Below are 22,998 nucleotides of genomic sequence, written 5' to 3'. Positions count from 1 at the left end.
CCCCTAAACACTGGCTCAGAACTCACCACTTTCATAAGTGTATCACCCCACCCTAAAGCCACAGATTTTACAGCAGCCAATTAGGCGACGACAACCAATGCTTCCCTGTTCATTGTAGTAAAAGAAAAGGCCAGTTTTTGTTGCTGATGCTCATTTTACTTTTGGCTTAGAGCAAAGGGCTAAGGAAACCAACACCTGGTTTCTTTCAAATGTGGTAGGGTGCTCCACCACGACCTAGCACCCCGGGGTTCAAGGGCAAGTTCTGGCTGAGCTTACAAAGGGACGGTAAAGAACTGGTGGTGCCAAGAGATTATCAGACCAGATCAGATGCCAGATGGTCAGGTGGAGGAGGAGGTAAGCTCAGAGAGCCTGCCGAGAATGGGTGCGGGTGGGAACCAGAGGGCTCCCTTGGGCTGTTGTAGATGTTCTCTATGGACTAATTCAAGGATCTGCCACTCCAGCCACACACATTCTGCAGGTTAGTGTCAGATCCCGCTAAGAAAGCATAAATCACCCCCTTCAGCCAATACCTCCCAAACTGTAGAAGGTGCTCATTTGAGCCAAATGAAGATCATTTCCTAATGGGGCAACAGTATGCTTAGAGAGGTTCTCAGTCTTGATTGCTCACTAGAATCATCGGAAATAGGAATATGAATGTTCAGGCCCTACCATAGACCAAATATATCAGAATTTGAGGGGAGGGCGCATGACATCGTATTTTACGAAAATTCCCATTTCCCCTCCCATGTCATCAGATACGTGACCACTTGTCCAAGGCAGAGAGCTTTCCTTCAGAAAGATCAGCTAAAACTTCTATGAGCTATCCTTCTGTCTGGAACACTTGACTTTAAGAATTAAATCCTCAAAATAAACTCATGAAGCAGAAAACAATAATGCTTTTAAAGATGGAGACGTTGAGGCTTTCAGCCCAGTAAGTTGACCAAAGTCACGGGGCTAATACGTGGTGGAGCTGAGATGAAAGCCTAGGGCATTTGACTCCAAATGTGCCTAATTCAAAGCTAAAAGGGACCTTTCAGGTCAGCACAAACGTTATGTTTCTTGATTTTCAGAACAGTTGGTGAGAGTTGTAAGTCAAATATTTTCAGGTGGTGAAACAGGGAAGGAAAGAAGTTTGACATGTTGCTTAAGGTTACCCAGCAAGCCAGGAGCAGAGCTGAAACCAGAACCTACGCTTACTGACTCGTAGCCCAGTGCCCTCCCTAGCAAATATCCAGGGATGCTATTGTCCCACTAACCCCAGATTTGCAAGCAATGTGACTGTAGAATGGCATATTTGGCAGTTCATAAAGAGAACCTATCACCATCCTTACGTGCCCAGGCAACAAGAATTGGGTCTTAATCTATGAGTCAATGTCCTTATTGTTCCTGAATGAACTTAGTCAGACCTTGGTTTTGAAAGTGCCAGCCAGGGCAGAATGATGACATCCAGGACCTGGAGATAGCTCACAAGTTTATGTGTCTGTTTCAGTGACCATCAACCAAAGGCCCTGAATAAAAGTTATACCGGCTGGCTGAGGGTTGCAATTTTCCCGGGCTACTGAGATTTGTCAGGTTGAACAGGGGACAGAAAATCTGTGGTTACCAACTGAGATCTACAAAGGAAAGCTCCCTTTTTCTCCCCTTGCATCCTGGGGGAGACATTCTCAGTTAGGTGGGATGCTCGTGGTATCTAGAACAAGAAAGTACCAAAAGACACCAATAGTGAAAGGCCTAGAATCTGCGCCTAATGAGAATTCACTGAATTCATTGTTTAAATATTTAAAGAGCTGGGGGAACAGCATTCCATCCAGAGGGGACAGAATTAAAGAAGAGAAAGACTTGACAGTATGCATGTCCTGTGGTTATCTTACTGGGGAAAATCAAAAAGAAAAAAAAAAAACCAAAAATCTTCCTAGATGCATCTATGGATCATTCCTCCTGTATGTTTATCAGCCTCATATGTCTTAACACATTGTTACTGTTTCATCCCCACTAATGATGCATTTCTGTGAATGGCAATAGCATGAGAGAATGAACTCAACTTTGTACTCATCCAAAGTTAGAGAAGTAACAACCCAGAACAGATAGGCTGACAGAATTTCTTCTTTGTTACAGTTAGAAAACATAGTCCTGGGTTATGAATACTAGGTAGCAATATGGAAAATGTTTTTTTTGTGAGGAAGATTGGCCCTGAGCTAATATTTGTGCCAACCTTCTTCTATTTTATGTGGGATGCTGCCTCAGTGTGGCTTGATAAGTGGTGCTAGGTCTGTGCCCAGGATCCGAACTTGTGAACTCCGGGCTGCCAAAGTGGAGCGTGTGAAGTTAACCACTACACTACTGGGCCAGCCCCTGGAACATGCTTTTGATATCATGTCAGGGTGAAAAAACACCCAGCACCTATAATTTATATGTACTATGACTGAAAAAATGTTAAATATATGTGGTTATTTGTATACTAATGGGGAAATAAAAGACTGGAAGGAAATTCACCAAAAGGATCATTTTGAAAATCTAATTTCTAGTAACGGGATAATAGCACTTCAGGTCCCTCCATTAATATGTGCGTCTTGTTCAAGCTGGCTAGGGTTCCCTCTGACCTTTTCTGTAAGTGCAGAAGACTCCAGATGATGTGTTCCCTAGAGAAAGAGCATGGTGTGGAGGGAAGTGGAACGGGACAGGCGGCAGAAGGCCTTAGTTCTGGCCTTGATTCTAGGGAATGCTGTGTAATCTTGGGGAAGGAACTCAATTTCTTCACCTGCTACCTGGACATTTACTGATGGCTGTCCTCATGGATCAAAGGTGAAGGGACCATACCCAGCAAGCCCTAGACCAAAGTTGCAAAGTGGAATGTCATAGGGGCCAGGCAGGTAACTAAGGGAGTGAAGTGGGCTTGGTATTTTTTTTTAACACTAGACCTGGCTATTTTTATTATTTTTATTTATTTTTTTTTAAAGATTGGCACCTGAGCTAACAACTCATGCCAGTCTTCTTTTTTCTTCTTCTTCCTCTCCCCAAAGCCCCCCAGTACATGGTTGTATATTCTAGCTGTAGGTCCTTCTGGCTCTGCTATGTGGGGCACAGCCCCAGCATGGCCTCATGCCATGTCCACGCCCAGGATCCGAACCGGCAAAACCCTGGGCCACTGAAGCAGAGGGTGTGAACTTAACCACCAGGCCACGGGGCTGGCCCTGAGCTGGGTAATTTTGACATAGATGTTCTTTGCTTCACGATAATTTAGGACTCTTTATCAATGATGATCACATTCTCCCATTTTTCTTGAAATGCATAAGTCTTACAGGCTTATCTTTTGTTTTTCTACTTTGTAGAAACATGAGCATGACAAATATTTCTCTTTCCTTTTAACTGTATTGTCGGAAAAACATGCACAATGAGCAACTGCTGGCCCTCAGCTCAGTGATGGGGATAAACAGAGAGGGAGGGTGGTAGACTGTGAGTAACTGAAGCCTGCACACCCAGTCCAAGTGGCATCAGCTCCTTAATTCAAGCTAATTATTGCCGTGAGGAAATGCTGGCTTAGTGTGGAGAAATTTTCCGATTCCATTTTTTTAAAGATTGGCACCTGAGCTAACAACTGTTGCCAATCTTTTTTTTCTTCCCCGCCCCCCCGGAATCCACCCAGTACATAGCTGTGTATTTTTTAGTTGTGGATCCTTCTAGTTGTGGCATGTGGGACACTGCCTCAGCATGGCCTGACAAGTGGTGCCATATCCATGCCCAGGATCTGAACCAGTGAGACCCTGGACCACTGAGGCGGGGCGTGAGAACTTAACCACTTGGCCATGGGGCCGCCCACTCCAATTCCATTTTTTAAACAGAAGCCAGAAATCTATGTTTGTATGAAATCTTCCAATTTCTAAACACTGAACATTTGAAATTAACAAGAATTTCATATACCCAACAAAACATATGTACGTGGATTACATACAAGACCAAGGGCTGCCATTTTGAGAGTTTTTCAGGGTTCATACAGTCTTTTCTCTTCCATACCCTAGAGCCCTCTCCCATCTCTCCCACACAGAGGCCACTAGCAATTCAAAGAGGAAAAGGCATGGACTTACTATGGAGCTGCTGAAGGCCACAGGAGACAGCGAGCTTTCACAGCGCCCCATGGACCTTTGTCGGGAGTGTCCTTGTATGGGTACCCGGGCACTGTGGCACCTCCTCAGAGGCTGGGCCCCTCTCTGGCTTCTCATTGTTGCCGGGCCATGGGCCCATCTGGCTGGGACGGTCAGGCAGCGGTATTGGGTCCACTCTTCATTGTCTGAGTCCAGCTCCTTTGGGGTCTCCAGTCGCTTGGCTGTGAGAAAGGAGTTCTGTTATTGCACCAGCCATATGTTGGCCAGGTCACAGTTGGGGAGATGCCAGACTTTAGGGTGAGAAGAGCATTGTGCTGCTCTGGAAAATAGGCAGGGGGCTGCCCTGACTGGAGGAAGAAGGGTGCAACTGAGCCACACAGTTTCAAATCCTTGCTCTGCCACCTCCTAGCTGCGTGATTTTGAGCTTTGACTAAACCCGTGCCTTTATTTCCTCAATTAGGGATTTTAAAAAAGTACCTAACTCCCAGGGTTGTTTTGAAGACTTAATGATATGTTACAGTGACTAACATACTCTAAGCACTAGTAATGGCAGCTGTGATTATTGGTAAAAAGAGGTTAGAAGCTCCCATGTAAATGGTTACCTCGGTGGCAAAGGGGATCGGGCTGCCTACAATATCTCCTCCTTCATTTTCTCCATTCCTCCCACTCCAAAGAATGAATGCTGTTCTCTTGAGAATTTCTCCTCTTAGTGTGTGTGTGTGTGTGTGTGTGTGTGTGTGTGTGTGTATGGAAGTCCATGCAAGATGACAGTCCAGGCATTTTACAGCCATATTTCCTAAGTCAAAGCTTTGCCTCAGTGAAAACCCAAGAGATCAGTTAGCATGGAAAGCATTTCCTGGATGTATCGAATCTGACCATACGCCTAGACATAGGCCTGTCCTGACATGTCAGGTAACGTGACCTCAGAAATTCTCAAAACTTGGCTGTATGACTGCCACATAATTGGGACACATCCCCAGTCCATTTCTGACAGACAAAAATCCTGTGTATGAATGGCACTAGATAAAGATTGACCGGAGGGCGACTACAAAGGAGATCACTGATAGCCTTTGTGAACAAATGGAAGTGTACAGGTGATAAGAATAGCACTGATGTGTGACAAGGAAGCCCACGGGGATCCAGGGAGCAGCTTGCCACAGAGCCACATGGCATCTGTGGGGAGCCTGGATAATGTCTTTTATCGCTATTTTCTTAGGAGAGAGTGGGCGATTCCTTTAGCAAGAGCCATAGGAGCCCTTGAAAGGCCTCGCACCATTTTCTTGGTGAGAATACTCGCTGCCCATGATGGTACAACGCCGGAACACCATCTTGTTCTCGGTCAGCGTCCCTGTCTTGTCGGAGAAGATGTACTGGATCTGGCCCAGGTCCTCAGTGATGTTGAGGGCTCGACACTGAATGGCCAAATCGGTCTCTTCGTCGTACAGATCAAGGTCATTGTGTAGGAACCAGACTTGCCCGAGCTTCACCAGCTCAATGGACACGTACAGGGAGACCGGGATCAGCACCTGCAGGGAGAGAATGATTCCCACTGTCTCAGAAACCAGGCCAGTGCCCTGCCTCAGCACCCTTGCTAGTGGGTAGCAAAGGCATTTACGGAAAACGGAGGTCAGCTCACGTGATGGACTTTCTTTGAGAAACTAAAGGTCAATGACTTCATGCCTCCCTTGGAAGTTTTAGGGGAATCTGAAGAAGAGATGCGCCTTCTTCAACCAGGGATGTCTTGTCTGAGGCAGGCACTCACTACTGGTTGTCTAATGACCGAGCGGGGAGGGGGTGGGAACTCTGGTGCCCCTGGCCAGAGTCTTCTGACCCCTTGGATCTGTCTCTCTGCTGCCGAGGGCTGCCGCTCACTTTTGCAGGTGTTCAGACCCATTATTGATTACTGTTCATGAATTTGAGACCTAATATCTATCAAGGGCTTGCTGTGTGTCAGATGCTGTGCTAGGTGCTGGAAATGGCAGTGAACAGAACAAAATTCCTGGCCTTGAACACCTCACATTCTAGTAAACAAACAAACAAATACATATTGGTTGGTGGTAAGTCTCATGAAGAAGGTAAGGAAAAGTGAAGAGGGTAGAGGGTGATGGCTGCTGGGGACTTGTTCATAAACCACGACCTTTGAGCAGAGACCTGCAGAAATGAGGGTGTGAGGTTATCTGTGGCAGGAGGAGTGGGCAGGCGTCTGGGGGTAAGTGTCAGGAGGCCTCGGACGTGAAGGAGCAGGAGACAAGGCCAGGGAGGGAGTCAGGGGCCAGGTCACTTAGGGCCTCGTTGGCTGCGGATTTTACTTCGAGCACATGTGAAACCATCAGAGCGCTCTGTGCAGAGCTGAGTAGGATCTGACTCGCATATGAAAAGGATTACTCTGCTGAATGAATGAATGAACTAACGACAGAAAAAGCTTCACCAGTAAGAGGACAATGAAACACTCTCAAATACTACAAGAAATAGAATGTAGATGGAGCTTCATCAAAACAAAACTACGACTTCCCTCATCTTTTCCTAGATTGTGATTTCTTAGGCTGAAGATTTTTTTATTCATCACTTTATCCCTTACAGCCTCTCTCCTGTAGGTGCTCTATGTTTTGTTTTTTTCTCCCATGTAGGGCCAGTTCTGTTCTTCTGCATCTCAATCTGTCAAATGCTAAAACATTAACCCGTGGTTTCTTTCTCTCAATGCTTGGGGCTTGAGAGCTCTTGGTAGTTCTCTGTGCTGCTTTTTCTTCTTTTGTTCCCAGGTCATGAGGGTTTTACTTGTTCTGTGGCACAATGGATCACTGCTGTAATCATACTCTTAAATAGGAAAGCCTGATCAATATCTTCCTTTGCTATTTTCCGGGGATAGGGTCCCCTCCTCAAGGCAAGGTTGGTCCTGACATTACCCCAAATGTGAATGCTTTCAAAGACCCACAGGAAAGCAAAGCAGTGAACATTTCCCCATCTCAGTCCAGTTAGTTCTTTCTTGGGGCCAGCACTGATTTTTCTTTATTACACAAAGTTGTATGGGTATTGGCCACAGGTCTTCTTGAGCCCCTAGGTAGGGAGGGTTTCCTACCTGGAGCAGGATGATCATCGTGAGGAACATGTAGAAGCCCCCAAGAGCAAGGGGAACGAAGCTGCCATCGGCATCTGGCACGTCGAAGGGAGGGTGTTCTCTAAAGGTCCCATTCCAGAGGCCGTGACCTGAGAGGAGGCAAAGTCAGGATGAGGCAGAATCTCCACTTAGTCCTAAAGTCGGTCAGTTACATCAGCCCTTGGCCTATTCCCTGAAATGAGTGTACTCTGGAGGAGCCCATCCTTACTCTATACAACACAGTTCTGTGTGCGCGCGTGTGTGTGTGTGTATTCATTTAGCTCTGAAGTGGTCCTTCATATACCCTACATTTCAATCTCTTGATAGGCATTAATTCTGTCCTTCCAGAAAAGACTAGCATGTGGTCTGCTCACATTTTGATGAAGTTCTGTTATACAGGGATTCGAAAGAGAGAAAGGGACATGAGTTCTTTTCAGCTGTGTGGTAGAAAGTGCATGGCTGGGGAGTCTTGGCAGACTTGTATGCTAGTCCCACTTCTTCCCACATGCACGTACTCATCCATCCATCTACTCATCCATCCACATACCTGATACATCCATCCATGCATCTCTCTGTTCATCCACTCCTCCCTGCCTGTCTCTATTCAAGAAGGAATCCATCCTAGTTCTTGTCCTTGAGGAGTTCCCTACCAAGTCAGGGAGCCAGATGTAAAGGGATAAATCCCATACAGTGTGAGAGATGCTACACTACAGTCTTGAATGCTATGAGAGCCCACAGTAACAGCACCAGATGTAGACAGAATCCTATCTTTTCTTTCCTGCAAATGGGGATAACAACACTCATCATCTGTGGATTAATAAGATGAAGTACATCCACAGAGCTTTCTGAATCTCAGCATCCTCATCTGTTAATTTGTAATAATACCTTCACCATAGGGATATTGTGAAAATAGAATAATCTAACATGCATAATGCTCTCAGCATCAGGGTGGGATGCATAGGGAATCAAAGGCATAGGGAATGCTGCCCTGCCCCCACGATGCTGCTTTGCCCAGGAGGTTGGGCCAAATGCCATCACACGTGGTAGAAGAAAGGAGACTTACAGACATGAGGTTATTGAAGGTAATAGTATAGAGCAAATGACTAAGGGCCGGTACATGGTGTGAAGTAAGGGCCACTGGCCTTCAGAGGAACTAGAGACCATGAGAGCAGCCCCATGGAGGAGGAGGCCTTGAGGGGTCCTGGAGCCGGGGTGGGTGTTGGGTGAACAGAAAGGCCAGGGGAGGGCATCCTGGGCAAAGAAAAAAGAAATACCACTTTTACACAGTTGAAGTAAACACGTGATAAAGAACCCTGGAATGGCGCTCACTTGAGAGTTTCACCTCCTGCAGGTGTGCTTTAGTTAGAAGCCCACAGAGACCCGTCACTGTGAATGAGGCACCATTCTCAGAAAGAATAGAATTCCGCCCCCTCCATTTCTTTCTCCAATTATTTATCATTTTAGGCAATCTACCAAGCTGATTCTGGTTTGTCTGTGCCTTATCTCACTGTGGGACCTTTTAATCATTAACTTCCTTTCTCTGGAGACACAGTGAGATGATCTCAAATGCCCTTTCCAGATCGGACAGTCCCTGAAAAAGCTGTCTCGAAGTAGAGGTAACAGTCCCTGCAGTGTCTAGAAGGGCCCGGAGGTGGCCACACAGAGGGCAGTTTTCTTGTTTTTCTGCTTTCCTCTGCTCCAGGGGCTCCCCTTCCAGCTGTGAGCCGCCCCCACGTGGAGTGCTCTTAGACACATCTGGGATGTGTGTTAATTAAAAACTCCAGGCCACCCAGAAGACTAAATCCCACCATCGTCACTGTGGTCACACGATTCTCTCTGGGCCCTTGGAAGGTCTTAGCCTTTCAGACACTATCTTGTAAAAACACCACCGCTGCTCATTGGTTTGAGATCAGCAGGTGGTTCTGGACTCAGCACATGAGTTCTTCCTCTTAATCTTCCCTGGTCCTTTTTGGAGTCTCCTTTAGGGTCCTGAGAACCACCCTTAGAGTTCAGCCATAGAGGGGAGAGCAGGTAAGAGTGAGGCTCCCTCTTTGCCTACACTCTGAGGAGCAGCTCGAATGGCTCACATCCTGGCGCCTCTACCTTCCCAGCTCCCCACACTCAGCAGCTGTAGATCTCGGTCACAGCCTGGTTCTCCTCATGTCTTCATTCTCCGTCTTGCTGTTGCCACACCAAACAGCCAACTGCTCTTTGCATAAAATGATTCTCCTTCCTATGTCTGTGCTTTGCCTGCCCTGTCCCTGGGGCTAAGAGTGACCTCTCTATTTCTTTTCACAGCTGCGTGCCCCATCCACCTGCCTCTTTTGGTGTGTGCCTACTGCATTTGGTGATCAGCTCTAGCAGCTACCTCTTCAAGGAAGACTTCCTTCCTTGATGCTCTCACAATGCCTGTAGTAGGATGAACAATGGCCCCCTAAGATGCCCACATCCTAATTCCTGGGCCCTGAGAATATGCTATCTTATATGGCAAAATAGAAGATAACGTATCTTTGCAGATGTGGTTGAGTCAAGGATCTTGTGACGGGGAATAGTAACCCGGATTATCCAGGTGGGCCCAATGATGTAATTATAAGTGTCCTTATAAAATGGAGGCAGAGGGAGAAACTATGAGAAAAGGAGAAGGAAACATGAGCAGAGGTTGGAGTAATGCACTTTGAAGATGGAGGAAGGCGCTCCTAGAAATTCAAAAAGACAAGGGACAAGTTCTCCCTTCAGAGCCTTCAGAAGGAGCGGCCCTGCCAACACCTTGATCTGAATCCAGTGAAATTGATTTTGGACTTCTGAACTCCAGAGCTGTAACAGAATAAACTAGCGCTGTTTTAAACCACTACATATGTGTTAACTTTTTATGGCAGCAATAGGAAACTATTGCTATAGGAAACTAAGACTAACACAGGTCTCATGTGCAGCCCTCACTGACTGATTCCGACACTGTTCCTGTTTCTGTTCAGGTGTTGGACTCCTCCCTGCTAGACGATGAGCCCTTTGAGGACCAGTCCTCAGACTGACTCATCTTGCTATCTTCTCACGCCAAGAGAGTGCCTGGGTTCAGGAAGTATTTCTTGGACAAATAAATGATAGGTGATATTCCTAATATTTAGAGTATTTAATACGTTCAAGAAATTTTCACATGCATTTTTATTTCATTGGCATTTTCTTAAAGTACAGGCATACCTCGTTTTATTGCACTTTACTTTATTGCACTTTACATATATTGCGTTTTTTACAAACTGAAGGTTTGTGGCAACCCTCTGTTGAGTAAGTCTATTGGCGCCATTTTTCCAACAGCATTTGCTCACTTCATGTCTCTGTGGCACATTTTGGTAATTCTTGCAATATTTCAAACTTTTTCATTTATTGTATTTGTGATCTGTGATCAGTGATCTTCGATGTTACTATTGTAATTGTTTTGGGGCACCACAAACTGTGCCCATATAAGATGGCAAACTTAACCGATAAATGTGTGTGTTCTGACTGCTTCACCATCTCTTGTTCCCCTTTCTCTCTCCCTCTCTTGGGGCCTCTGTATTCCCTGAGACACAACAATAGTGAAATTAGGCCAATTAATAACCCTACAATTTCCTTAGCCAAAGCCTAATCCAGAGCGAGACCCTAGCTCTCCTCAATGCTCTGAAGGCTGAGAGAGGTGAGGAAGCTGCGGAAGAAAAGTTTGAAGCTAGCAGAGGTTGGTTCCTGTGGTTTAAGGACAGAAGCCATCTCCATAACATCAAAGTATCAGGCGAAGCAGCAAGTGCGGGTATAGAAGCTGCAGCAAGTTCTCCAGAAGATCTAGCTAAGACAATTAATGAAGGTGGCTATGCTAAACCACAGATTCCAATGTAAACAAAACAGCCTGCTATTGGAGGAAGATGCCACCTAGGACTTTCATAGCCGGAGAGGAGAAGTCAATGCCTGACTTCAAGGCACAGGCTGACTCTCTTGGTAGGGATTAATGCAACTAGTGACTTTAAGTTGAAGCCAATGCTCATTTACCATTTCATAAATCCTAGGCCTTAAGAATTATATTAAATCTACTCTGCCTGTGCTCTAGAAATAGAACAACAAGCCTTGATGACAGCACATCTGTTCACAATATGGTTACTAAATATTTCAAGCCCACTGTTGAGACCTACTGCTCAGAAAAAAAGGTTCCTTTCAAAATATTACTGCTCACTGACAATGCACCTGGCCACCCAAGAGCCCTGAAGGAGATGCACAACAAGATTAACGTTGTTTTCACGCCTGCTGACACAACATCCATTCTGCAGCCCGTGGATCAAGGAGTCATTTTGACTTTCAAGTCTTATTATTTAAGAAATACAAGGCTTTGCAAGGCTATGGCTGCCATAGATAGTAATTCCTCTGATGGATCTGGGCAAAATAAATCGAAAACTTTCTGGAAAGGATTCACCATTCTAGATGCCGTTAAGAACATTTGTGACTCATGGGAAGAGGTCAAAATATCAACATGAACGGGAGTTGGGAAGAAGTTGATCCCAACCCTCATGGATGACTTTGAGGGGTTTGAGACTTCAGCGGAGGAAGGAACTGCAGATGTGGAAAGGGCAAGAGAACTAGAATTGGAAGTGGAGTCTGAAGATGTGACTGAATTGCTGCAATCTCATGATAAAACTTTCATAGACGAAGAGTTGCTTCCTAGGGATGAGCGAAGAAAGTGGTTTCTTGAGATGGAATGTATTCCTGGTGAAGATGCTGTGAAGATTGTTGAAATGACAACAAAGGACTTAGAACAGTACATAGACTTAGTTGATAAAGCATGGCAGGGGTTGAGAGGATTGACTCCAGTTTTGAAAGTTCTCCTGTGGGTAAAATGCTATCAACAGCATCGCATGCTACAGAGAAACTGTTCCTGAAAAGAAGAGTCAGTTGATTGTGGCAAACATCATTGTTGTCTTATTTTAAGAAATTGCCCCAGCCACCCCAGCCTTCAGCAACCACCTCCCTGATCAGTCAGCAACCATCAACATCGACGCAAGACCATCCACAAGCAAAAAGATTACGACTTGCTGAAGGCTCGGATGATGGTTAGCATTTTTTAGCAGTATTTTTTAATTAAGGTATGTACCTTGTTTTTTTAAGACATAATGCCAATGTACACTTAATAGACTACAGTTCAGTGTAAACATAACTTTTATATACCCTGGGATCCCAAAAAATTTATGTGACTCACTTTATTGTGATATTCGCTCTATTGCAGTGATCAGGAACCGAACCCCCAATAGCTCCAAGGTAGACCTGTACAGGGTAGGCTTTATTTTTAATTAATTCTACTTTATAGATGAGGAAGCCAAGGCTCAGAGAGTTGAAGCAACTTGCCTAAAGAAACAAGATTACTATGGTGTTGTTCTTTCCAGAACATTCCATACCTATAGCTCCAATGAGGCACATGAGGAAGAGGAGCCCGATACAGAAGAAGATGTTGATGTTCATGCGCCGCTCGATCTTGCTGCGTTTGTACCGCGGGCCGCTGTTGTTCAGCATGGCTTTCGTCTCATGGCCTTTGAGAGAAAATGTAGTAATCAGTCCTCGGCGCCTGTTTGCCTCTGGCCTGGAAGACACCCTCTGCTCTTCTTGCAGGAGCTTACGAGAAAAGAGAGGCTTCGCTCTCTAACCTGAATCTGTCCTGCCACAGGGAGGTTGCCGAGAACAGCTGTAGAGGCCTCACACAATTTGTCAGCAGGTCTTTATTGGGCATCCCCTACACGCCAGGCACTGTGGTGGGCACTGACGGAGTGACCATGCACAGGCTGTGCACTGCACCATTCTAGAGGTAGCCCTCGTTTTGTAGTTGTCATAGATTTGCAAGTTTATTATGACACATTTCTGGCAAGTGACAGTAAGCTGTCTTGAGGAAGAGCAATCTTTCTCTAATTTGCACAAAGGTGCTGTTATGGGCTAGTGGTGGAATACAGTGTCAAGACAGATGACTCACATTCTGGTGAGAATACACAAGGAAACAAATAAAGAAGATAATTACAGTTAGTAAGAAGTCTCATGAAATAAACAATAAACAAGGGGCTAATAAATAAGAAACGATGTTGGAAAGCATGGTCTTGGAAGGCTTCTCAGAGGAGATGACATTTAAGGGAGACCTGAAGGGAGAGAGAAGAGTTGGGAGAGAAGGGTTTTAGGCTGGGGGAACAGTACATGCCAAGGCCCTGGGGAAGGACAGTGTTTGAGGCCAGTAGTTTTCACACTTGTTTCTTTGCCTAAGGTGGTGTTGTTGCTTGTGCAAGAGTTGTAGGTGCCAGAAGCCTCCACTCAGCACTCCCCCTGAGGAGCTCCACTCCTATCTTGGAGTTTTGCACAAAATTCTGTTCAAAGAAAATGTGAAAACTACCAATCTCACACAGTCACTCGTTTTTCCAGTTGGAAAGACTGAGGACCAAAGAGTACAAGGGACCTGCCCAAAGCAAAAGAATAAATTAACACCAGAGCCACGGTGAGAACCCAGGATTCTGACTCCCCGTCTATTTCTCCCTCCAGCAACTGGGGTACCCAAGCCACACAGCTCAGAGCTAAGAGTCAGGCTGAGACTCTGTCTTCAGAGCCTGTCCTTCGGGCTGTTAAATTGTAACTACCACGCTATACTTCTCAGCAGTCAGATTAGAAAATACCAGTCTCACATTTTCTTTGCAAAATTAAAGAAAACCAATACAGTAGCGCCAGCAGTGAATGGCTTTAATGCTGTTTAGCTGGTTGCCTTGTGGATTTAAAGTGGTAACAAAACAGTAGGAGTGAGCAACTCTAGGCTTCTTAAATTAGACTCAAGTCGCTGCAGTTGTGGGCTGTGGGGTTTCCGCAGCACTGTGAGCACCGGGCGGCAGCATGGTGGCCTTCCCGCCTGCCCCAGTCTCACCCCATATAAGGGGTCCTGGTACTACACTCTTCACGCCCTGCTCACCTTCTGAGACCCGTGTGTTCTTTTGGTAAGAGTTGGGCTCAAGGGTGAGGTGGTGTAGTGTAGTGCTTAGAATATGGGCTCCAGGCAGAGCTTGGCTCCATAGATACTTGACCTTGGGTTACAGAAATTAATCTTATGAGACAAGTGACCTTGGGTGAATTAAGCACTTTGTACCTCAATTCCTCATCTGCAAACAGGACATAATGGTTATGTGTGTGTTTGGGGTGGGAGAATGAGTTAACACACACAAAGTACCTAAATTACTTCCTTGTACGCAGTAGGAACTCAATAAATGTCTGCTGTGAGGAACACATACTTTCATGCTGGATTTCTTCCTTCTGGAAGGCTCAACTTGGCCTTTTTGGGCCTTGGACTCTGAGGCGTTCCTATTTTGTCCATCCATGTTATCAGGGCAGAGAATGTGACTCTAGACCAGTTGTTCTCAACCTGGGGGATTTTACTCCCCAGGGGATATTTGGCAATGTGTCAAGAAATTTTTGATTGTCACATCTTGGGAGGTAGTGTTAGTGGTATCTAGTGGGTAGAGACCAGGAGCGCTGCTAAACATCCTACAGGACAGCCCCCTACCACAAAGAACAATCTGGACCAAAATGCCAATAGTGCCAACGTTGAGAACTCCTGCTCTAGATAATAACACTAAAAACAATTAGTACCATTTTTGCTCACACTTTTTGAGAGCCAGATACATGCCAGGCATTGTGTTAAGCCCTTTTCACAGATAATCTCATGTGAATCATCCCACTGGATTGAAAGTGTAACCAATATCCCCAGGAACATGCAGCCAGGAGGGGATTTCCCCCCAGGCAGCCTGACTCCTCAGAGCCATGATTAACTCTCTCTCCCATTCTACCCCTCCTACACCTGTCCCGTCACCCCCTGAGTTTTGCTTCTGATCAGGCAGAGAAGCAAACTTCAAGCCTGTGTGGGTTTTTGGTGCAGCAGGGATTGCTGCAGGCAGAGTTCATCCTCAGTGCGTCTACCAGATGGCAGTGAACTCCATTGCCAAAGACGCTTGAAAGTCGTCACCTGAACTGACAACCCCCCTCCAGCAAACCAGCGAAAGGAGGTTCCATGGTGACACTATTTTTTTTAACAATCTATTTTTCTTTGACAGTCCCAAAAAGTGCGTCTTAGGGTAGATTGATATTTAAATGCTCTTCCATGTCCATCAAAGTGGGGTTCTACAACAAATCAAACAAAATAACAAAAGAGCAAAATATTTCAAGATGTCCCAGTGAGTGGAAGACCCAGGGAAATACACTCTGGAGTTTTCCAGTGAAGGCAGATGCTCCAGGGAGACTCTCTTTCCTCTCCAGAGGGAGAAGTCTATGGTTGTTGACGTAACAACACATATCTGTTGAGTACCAACTGAGGGCTGGGCGCCAGGTACTGGGGATACAGCAGTCCCAAGACTGCCCTCTAAGACTTTGGATTCCATCATGAGAAGAGCTGCTATCTTTTTTTCATTGGAAAGCAAAATCAAAGTGGGAAAGAGAGACAGACAACCCTAAAATAAATAAAGATAATGATAAATACATAACTGCAAAAGCAACCACTAAAACCCACTGAGCCCTCACTTGCTAGACACAGTTCTGGTGCTTTTCATTCATTGGGGCCTTTGATCCTCACGAGCGCTCTATGAGGAAGACACAGATATTCTTCTCATTGCAGAGATGAGAAAAATTGAGGCACAATTTTCACAAAAAGGTGAAATTGTTAGGTTTGGAGAGGTTATTCTTCAGGCTTAAGAAGACATTCTTCATCCTGCCTATAGTTAGCGTCACAAACCCAGGAGAGGCGAATGAGTGTGATCCCGCTCCCTGTCTTGTTCAGATGAGTCATGTCATCTTGGAGTGTAATCACGTTTCCTAGGGACCACGGGAGGCAAGGGACTCCCAGTCTCAGTTTGCTTAGCTGAGAAATGGGAAGTTACATGACTCTACCCTCTTAGAACTGTTGTGAGTTCCCACTGACCAAAGACGGATTTGCAGGAGGGGAGGGAGGAGGGAAGATAAAGGGAAGGGACAAAATAAGCTGTTCGGGATCAATGACCTGCATAGATGACAATGCCAACAGCCACCTCGGTGTTTCTGATGGTGCAGCCTCGAAGCAGAAGACTCTCACTGCCAAAGCCGGTCCTGGTCTGGTCAGGATGCTCCCTGGGGATGAGGAAAGACAGGGAGTGGTTTGATGGCCTCTCCATGCTGTCAGAGGTGAGCGTCACACAACTAGAAGTAGTGAATGAACACCATCCTTCCCCTCCCTCTTTCTCAGAAGAGGGATGTTAACTTGGAATCTAACCTTCATGTTCAAGTGCAACTCTTCATTTCTCCTGGGAGGCCTGGAGGTAGCTGGACCATAAGAAGGGAGTTATCCATCCATAAGGAAATCATCATTCACCCACCCAAAGGCAGAGCTCTGCTGAAAAAGCCTTGGCTTCAATTTTCACACTCAATAAATGGTTTTAGGGGCCAAGTGTGGGGGAACTGGCTTTTGGCCCTGCAATGACTGGCACTGAGTCCTCTTAGGCTGTGTTCATATGCTCATTCCACCTAGCTGCTGGGACCAGAACCACACAAGCTGAATGTCCAGGTCCGTGGAAGATGCCAGGCAGCCCTGCCTCTTATACCTCGAGATGAGTGAGGAGGGGCAGCTCGCAGGCCTCTCTCGTCAGAGCTGCATCTTTCACTGGGTCTCTCCCTGAACTAGACTCCTCTTGCTCCATCTCTTGTGAAATACACAGACCTCACAGGAGGTGGACAGTGGCCCTCTGTGCAATGTCCTGGGAGGCAGCTTCTTAAAGCGGAGAGGTTTTCCCCTTCTCTAGTCTCAGGGAGCAATGGAGTTTTCCACCTCGCACTAGAAACTTCTGAGTCCAATCAGCACCAGTCATTCCCTGGGGTCTGGCCCTTACTCTATCCTATGCCTTTCCTTCCAGATTTTCAGGAAGTTTAAATATAACTTCCCCACAGCATTGGGGAGAACAGAAAAATGATAGTCTCTTTCTAGGTCTTTAACATTTCATTTCTCTAGGTTGCTTATAAGTTTTTCCTGTGAATTAACTCAATTGAGCCTCATGACAACCTGATGAGACAGGTCATGTTATCATATCCACTTTATAGATGGGGAAACTGAGGCAAGTCCATAGAGCTAGTAAGTGGCAGAACGGGGATTGAAACCCAGGAAGTCTGGCTCCAGAGCATTATATTGCCACTCATTGTGCCTTTTAATATCACTTATTCCTTACCGTGTTTATAAACTATATTTACTCATCTTATTTGACTCGTCATAGCTCTGGGAAGTTAGCAGGGTGATCATCTTCTGGTGAAAAAGCTGAAGCTCAGAGAGGGTGAGAGGCTTTTCCAAGGCCACACAGTTAGTACACGGGACATCCTAGGACTCGGGAACCCAGGCCACAGACACCAACTCTCATGCGGTTTTCACTGTGCTGGGGTTCCCTAAGTAGCACCCTGTTAACTTACTGACCAGTCACTCTATTTGCACTTCTTCTGACTCTAATGAGAAGATTTGGTGCGAGTATATCATCAACCCTTTTCCAGCACTTACTTATCTTACTTTCCAACACAGAGGCAGCTTTGGCAAGTTGGAGTCAACAGTTAGAATATAATGATAATCGTTGTGGTCTCATTAATTTTACCACCTTCTATGTATAGCAAGTGATAGTGGTTTCCCATATGACCAGGGATATAAATTTTCCTTTCGAAATAAATTAAGAAAAAAATAAGTCAAAAATTTGGTAAAGTTTAGATGTTTTATGAATGTGACACAAACCATAAGGATGGTCCAAGAATGGCTGAAGCTTAGGCTCCACCTCTCTTGATCGAGGAGGGGCTGGCTCTGGACAGAATCTTGAATAAGTCACTATCGGTAGCTAGTGGTTTAAGGAACATTTTTATGATGCTCTGAGGTGATACCATATGACAGTGGCTTCTACTTCTCCTAGTGGTAAAGTTCCTTTTTTAATGGATGGTAGAAAAGGATTATCTATCTCCGGGCTGCTCAGCGTTTCTCAACCTTGACATTATTGACCTTTTGGGTGGGGTCATTCTCTGTCGTGGGGGCTGTCCTGCACGTTGTAGGATGTTTAGTAGCATCCCCAGCCTCTACTTGCTAGATACCGGCAGCACCCTTCCCAGGTGTGACAACCAAAAACATCTCCAGACGTTGCCATAGGTCCCCTGGTGGTGGGGGAGGGCTTGCGAACCCACTGCTTTATAGAGATCTTATTGTTTAAAAGTTGCATTTTCCCGTCTGACACTCCTAATCTTCTAATAGAGCATTAAAAGCTGTTCATTTTCTAGCCAGCCTGGGCAGTCACAGGAGAACTCCTAAATGAAGGGGACCCAAAGAAGCTTCTGGGAACCTGGAGGCATCAGACCTGTGGTTTGCTCAGGAAGAGAGCGCACACCATCTGAGGGTGCTGGGCCCGAGGATGTTCTCAGAGCCTGATGCCGACGCAGGACCACAGAGGAGAATTCCCCATCATCCCATGGGTTGGCTACTGGGCTGACCAACAGGACTTTTTAGGGCTCATTCATGAGGCTCGGGCAGGTTGGGGGTGAAGACGGGTCTCTAGGGGCAGCACCCAGGAAGAGGAGGTGCTGGGGTTTGGGTGCAGCTGGGAAAGTTCTGAGATGGGGGGACAGACCCAGGCTGAAAACTGAGAAAGGCTGGCTGCTGGCCTGAGCTGTTTGGGGGACGGAGGATCCAAACAGGAACCCAGCAAGAAGGATGTTCTCTAAGAGGAAAGAGAATGGCTCCAGGCATGGGTGACTGGGGATGACCCAGATCCCAAACCTCGGGCATGAGGGGTGGACTCCTTGCCGGGCAGGTGGCCAGCTCTACCTTGTCAGATGCCTGCAAGGAATCTTCCTCTTCCCCCAGAGCCCTTCTCTGCCCGTCTCCACCTGCTCTCTCTATGCATTTTACAAGTAATTGAGTTTCAAAGCTGCTATTTCTCTTGTATTGTTCATATCCTTTGCCGTCTCTATCACTCCTCATGACATCGCACACAGCCTGAGAAAATGTGGGCGGAGGGAAAGCATCGACATCTGCCTCCTAAGAGGCCTTCTTAAGCCTCATTCCAGCCCCTCTGGGTAGAGAAGTCGCCATAACATGGCTGAGTTCTGCAATGCACGACAACAGAAAATACATGAGTTGGAATGAAAAGACCTGGATTTAAGCCCTGGCTTTGTCTTGAACCTGCTGTGTGCCTTTGGGTGAATCTTGAAAAGTCTTAGATGATCAGACTCCCTATCTGAAAAATGAGGATCATAATACTCACTTTCCTGGCTTGTGTGGATGAAATGAGATGATGTTCTGTGAAAGTACTCTAAAAACCGTTAAAGCTCTAAGGGCATTTATTCACATCTGTTAGCATTGCTCTTTTTTGGTCTTTCTTGCAATAAGACTGGTCATCTGATGTGGGAGCAGAATTACAGTAAAACTCTCAGAACCAAAGCTGAGGAATAAGAATAACAATGATTACAACAGCAGTAGCCACCATTAACTGAGTATTTACTCTGTGCCATTTGCTGTGCTAAGGGCTTTGCTTATGATAAACAATTTAATTCTGAGAAAAAAAAATCCTGTGATGTAGGTATGATAATCTTTATTTTACAGATGTGGAAACCAAGGTCCAGAGAGGTTAATTAATTTACCCAAGGTCACACAGCTTGTAAGTGATAAAACCTGGTTTCAAACCACAGGTCTGTCAAACTCGAGAGTCCCTGTTCTTATCTACAATGCAACACAGGCTCTTTGAGAAAACTGATCTTAATTAGATCACACTTGGTTTCTCTGAATCAGAGTGTAGTCTTGATTTTGATGCTATTTCACTAGAGTTCTGAAAAACCCATTAGTGAATTAAACCCTGCGAGATAATTAACTGTCACTTCACCAAAAAAATAATAGGAAAAGTTTCCCAATTTACTTAGGTTTCTCTAGCCTTTCTTTGTGACAAAAAGAAATAAACTTCCTCAGGATCTGGATACTTACCTGTTTGGCCATTTCGAGAAAAAATGTTTTCTAGTTGCAGAGGAGATATTTACTAGCGGACATGGGCATTAGAAACTTACATGTAACCCTTAAATTTGTTGAGGTGGTTGTTGGGTTTCTCACACACGATGGTGTTGTGGAAACGTTCCGGTTCGAACTGTATTTCCTGCATGAGAGAGGACGCTGTGAGGTTATTAAGTCAGAGGGATCTCATTTTATTTTTATTTCTTTTAAAGATTGGCACCTGAGCCAACATCTGTTGCCAATCCTTCTTTTTTTCCCTTCTTCTTCTCCCCAAAGCCCCCCAGTACACAGTTGCATATTCTAGCTGTGGGTCCTTCTGGTTGTGGCATGTGGGATGCCCCCTCAGCATGACCTGATGAGCGGTGCCATGTCCACGCCCAGGATCCGAACCAGCGAAACCCTGGGCCGCCAAAGCAGATCATGAGAACTTAACTACTCAGCCACGGGGCTGGCCCCCCGGAACCTAGTTTTAATAGGATCATTGGGAAAGCTAATCAGTTAGAACCATTGCAAATAAAGTAATACCCGCTTTGTCACACTGTGATAGCTGTAATGTGTTAGAAGAAAAAGTTAAGTCCTCATTAACGAGGAGAAAGTGTATGCAAATGAAAAGTGAGATGCACGGCAGAGGGAAGTCCCTGCCCTGATCACATTTCTCTGGCAGGCCTGAGTTTGAATCTCTAGACCGCATTGTCCAATAGAATTTGCTGGAATGACGGAAATGTGCTCAATCTGCGCTGTCCAGGATGGAAGCCACCAATTGCTTGTGGCTGTTGAAGGCTGGGGGCATGATTGAGGAACTGATTTTTAAATTTTATTTAATGTTGATTAATTTAAAGTTAAATAGCTACATGTGGCTAGTGGCTACTACATTGAGCAGCACAGAAATAGATGATCAAAAAAAAAAGATCATAAATCACACCCACCTAGAGAAAGCCACAGTTAAGGTTCTTGCATATATAATGCTTCCAGGGGTTTGAAAATAAATAACCACATACACACACTTATGTATGGACACACATTTATACTTATGCACTTCAAAAATGAGATTGTATTCATGCATCTTGAACATTTTTACATTGCTAAATTTGTCTACATCTTTATTAACAGCTGTGTAGAAACCCATGGTATGAATGCCACTATATTTCACTTAATCATTTCACTATTGAACATAAACATTGTTCTAATTTGTTTTGCTATTGTAAAAATGCTGTGAAAATAGTAGCTAATAAAACAAAATAAATAGTGTTTGCTGGACTCTTATTTCTGCCAGACACTGTAACGAGAGTTTTATACATCATTTATTTTCAAGGTTACAATTATTCAGTGAAGTGGGAACTTTCACCCTCTCTTTTTAGAGATGGGAAAACTGTGGCTCAGAAGGGTGAAGTAGGCCACCCATGGCCATTCCAGGACTAGGATTTGACTCCGAGTCTGACCGCAGACCCTCTGTTCTTTACTTGCACAGCACACTGCCCACCTACCCCCACCCCCCACCCCCCTGAACATTCTCGTAGCAAAGTATTTTAAATACATCCTTGACTCTTTCTCCACTTTTTCTCTTTCATTAGGTATTTCAGTTGTACAGTCTCTTATAGTCCAACGGGGGAGAAACACAACTGGGGGCAAAGAAATCTTGATTTCTAATTCTATCTCGCATTGACTAATACTGCATTTAACTCTGGAGCCTCAGTTTCCTCATCTGCAGAATGGGGTTAACGCCTCTTCCCTTGTGCATCTCCTTTGTACCCTAGAAGATAGAATTCATGGGGAAAGTTTGGAAAGGTGGCGCATGCTATGCAAATAGAAGGAAGCGGTGCTAAAGGCACAAATGGAAATAGTTTCCTGGGTAGAGCTTTTAGCACGGGGAGTGAATTTATCACTGCAAACTTCAAGGTCCAGCTGTTGGAAGGGGTAAATTGATTAGAAGAACTGATAGCATTTCCTGGCTTGGCGTTAAATATACTGTCCATTGGATCTGTGGGGGCGCCAACATAAATAAACTCTCCACTCACTTGAAATAAATTACCCATCCACGAGTTTCTAAAAATACAGTCCTTTTCCCTCCAGGTATCGATTCTTTCAGGGACAAACACTTGCCGAGTTCTGAGATGATGACAAATTACGCTGTAATTTGTCAGTTGCTTTCACGCCCCTGATTAAGCCGTGTGTGGCGCTCCCGATCCATACCACGCGGCTTATTGCTGACTTTCTAAATCCAAACTCATTTCAGAGATGAGTGGCAGCTAATGATCCTGCTGCAGCGCGTCTCCGTTGTCTGTTTCATCACGCAGGGCGGATTACGGGCAATGGCGACGTTTGCATCTCTTGTCCCTCATGGGGCTTCCCAGTGACCTTCCTCCTGACGCGTCCCTTGCTCTCCTTTTCTTCTAGGCACTGGCCTTGGGTGCTCCATCTGACTCCCTCTCTGCACAGAGAGGTGACTTCTCCCTTTCTAGCTACCTGTTCCCTGGGCTCCTTTCTTCCCTCCCCGTGATGGGTTGTGGAGAGGGGCGCATGCGCTCTGTTGTTTGCGAAGATGACCCCTCAGGATTGCTTGCGTTTAAGGATTTGCTGTAGTTCACCCCAGGGAGCTGCTAGAAGAGTCCAAGGACAGGAGGGGTGGGGGGAATTGCCAAGTCCTACATATCTGTCAGAGTCCTTATTTTAACCTTGTCGAGGAGTTTCTGATTCCCTTCTGATTCACTACCCCACAGCTTTCCTTAGCTGGTGGATGGAGCCCGCCTCATGGATTTTTCTGACCCAGCTTTTTATCTGAGGCGCTATCCTTGAGG

At 45.5% G+C, this 22,998-nt stretch overlaps 1 protein-coding gene across 17 annotated transcripts in view; it reads right to left on the bottom strand.

Annotated features, from left to right (window-relative positions):
• Positions 1–22,998, bottom strand: part of ATP10B (ATPase phospholipid transporting 10B (putative)) — a 286,400-nt gene that overhangs the window by 50,945 nt on the left and 212,457 nt on the right. For all 17 annotated transcript variants that reach the window (XM_070232979.1, XM_070232974.1, XM_070232977.1 and 14 more), the window contains 6 exons: positions 20,260–20,345; positions 16,214–16,320; positions 12,603–12,734; positions 7,177–7,304; positions 5,374–5,626; positions 4,083–4,321 (listed from right to left, as the gene is read on the bottom strand). In XM_070232979.1, coding sequence (XP_070089080.1) covers positions 4,083–4,321; positions 5,374–5,626; positions 7,177–7,304; positions 12,603–12,734; positions 16,214–16,320; positions 20,260–20,345 — 945 coding nt within the window. The remainder of the gene's footprint in view (positions 1–4,082; positions 4,322–5,373; positions 5,627–7,176; positions 7,305–12,602; positions 12,735–16,213; positions 16,321–20,259; positions 20,346–22,998) is intronic.

Source organism: Equus caballus, chromosome 14 (assembly GCF_041296265.1).
Source record: "Equus caballus isolate H_3958 breed thoroughbred chromosome 14, TB-T2T, whole genome shotgun sequence".
NCBI lineage: Eukaryota > Metazoa > Chordata > Mammalia > Perissodactyla > Equidae > Equus > Equus caballus.
This window is presented reverse-complemented; position numbering and strand designations above follow the sequence as displayed.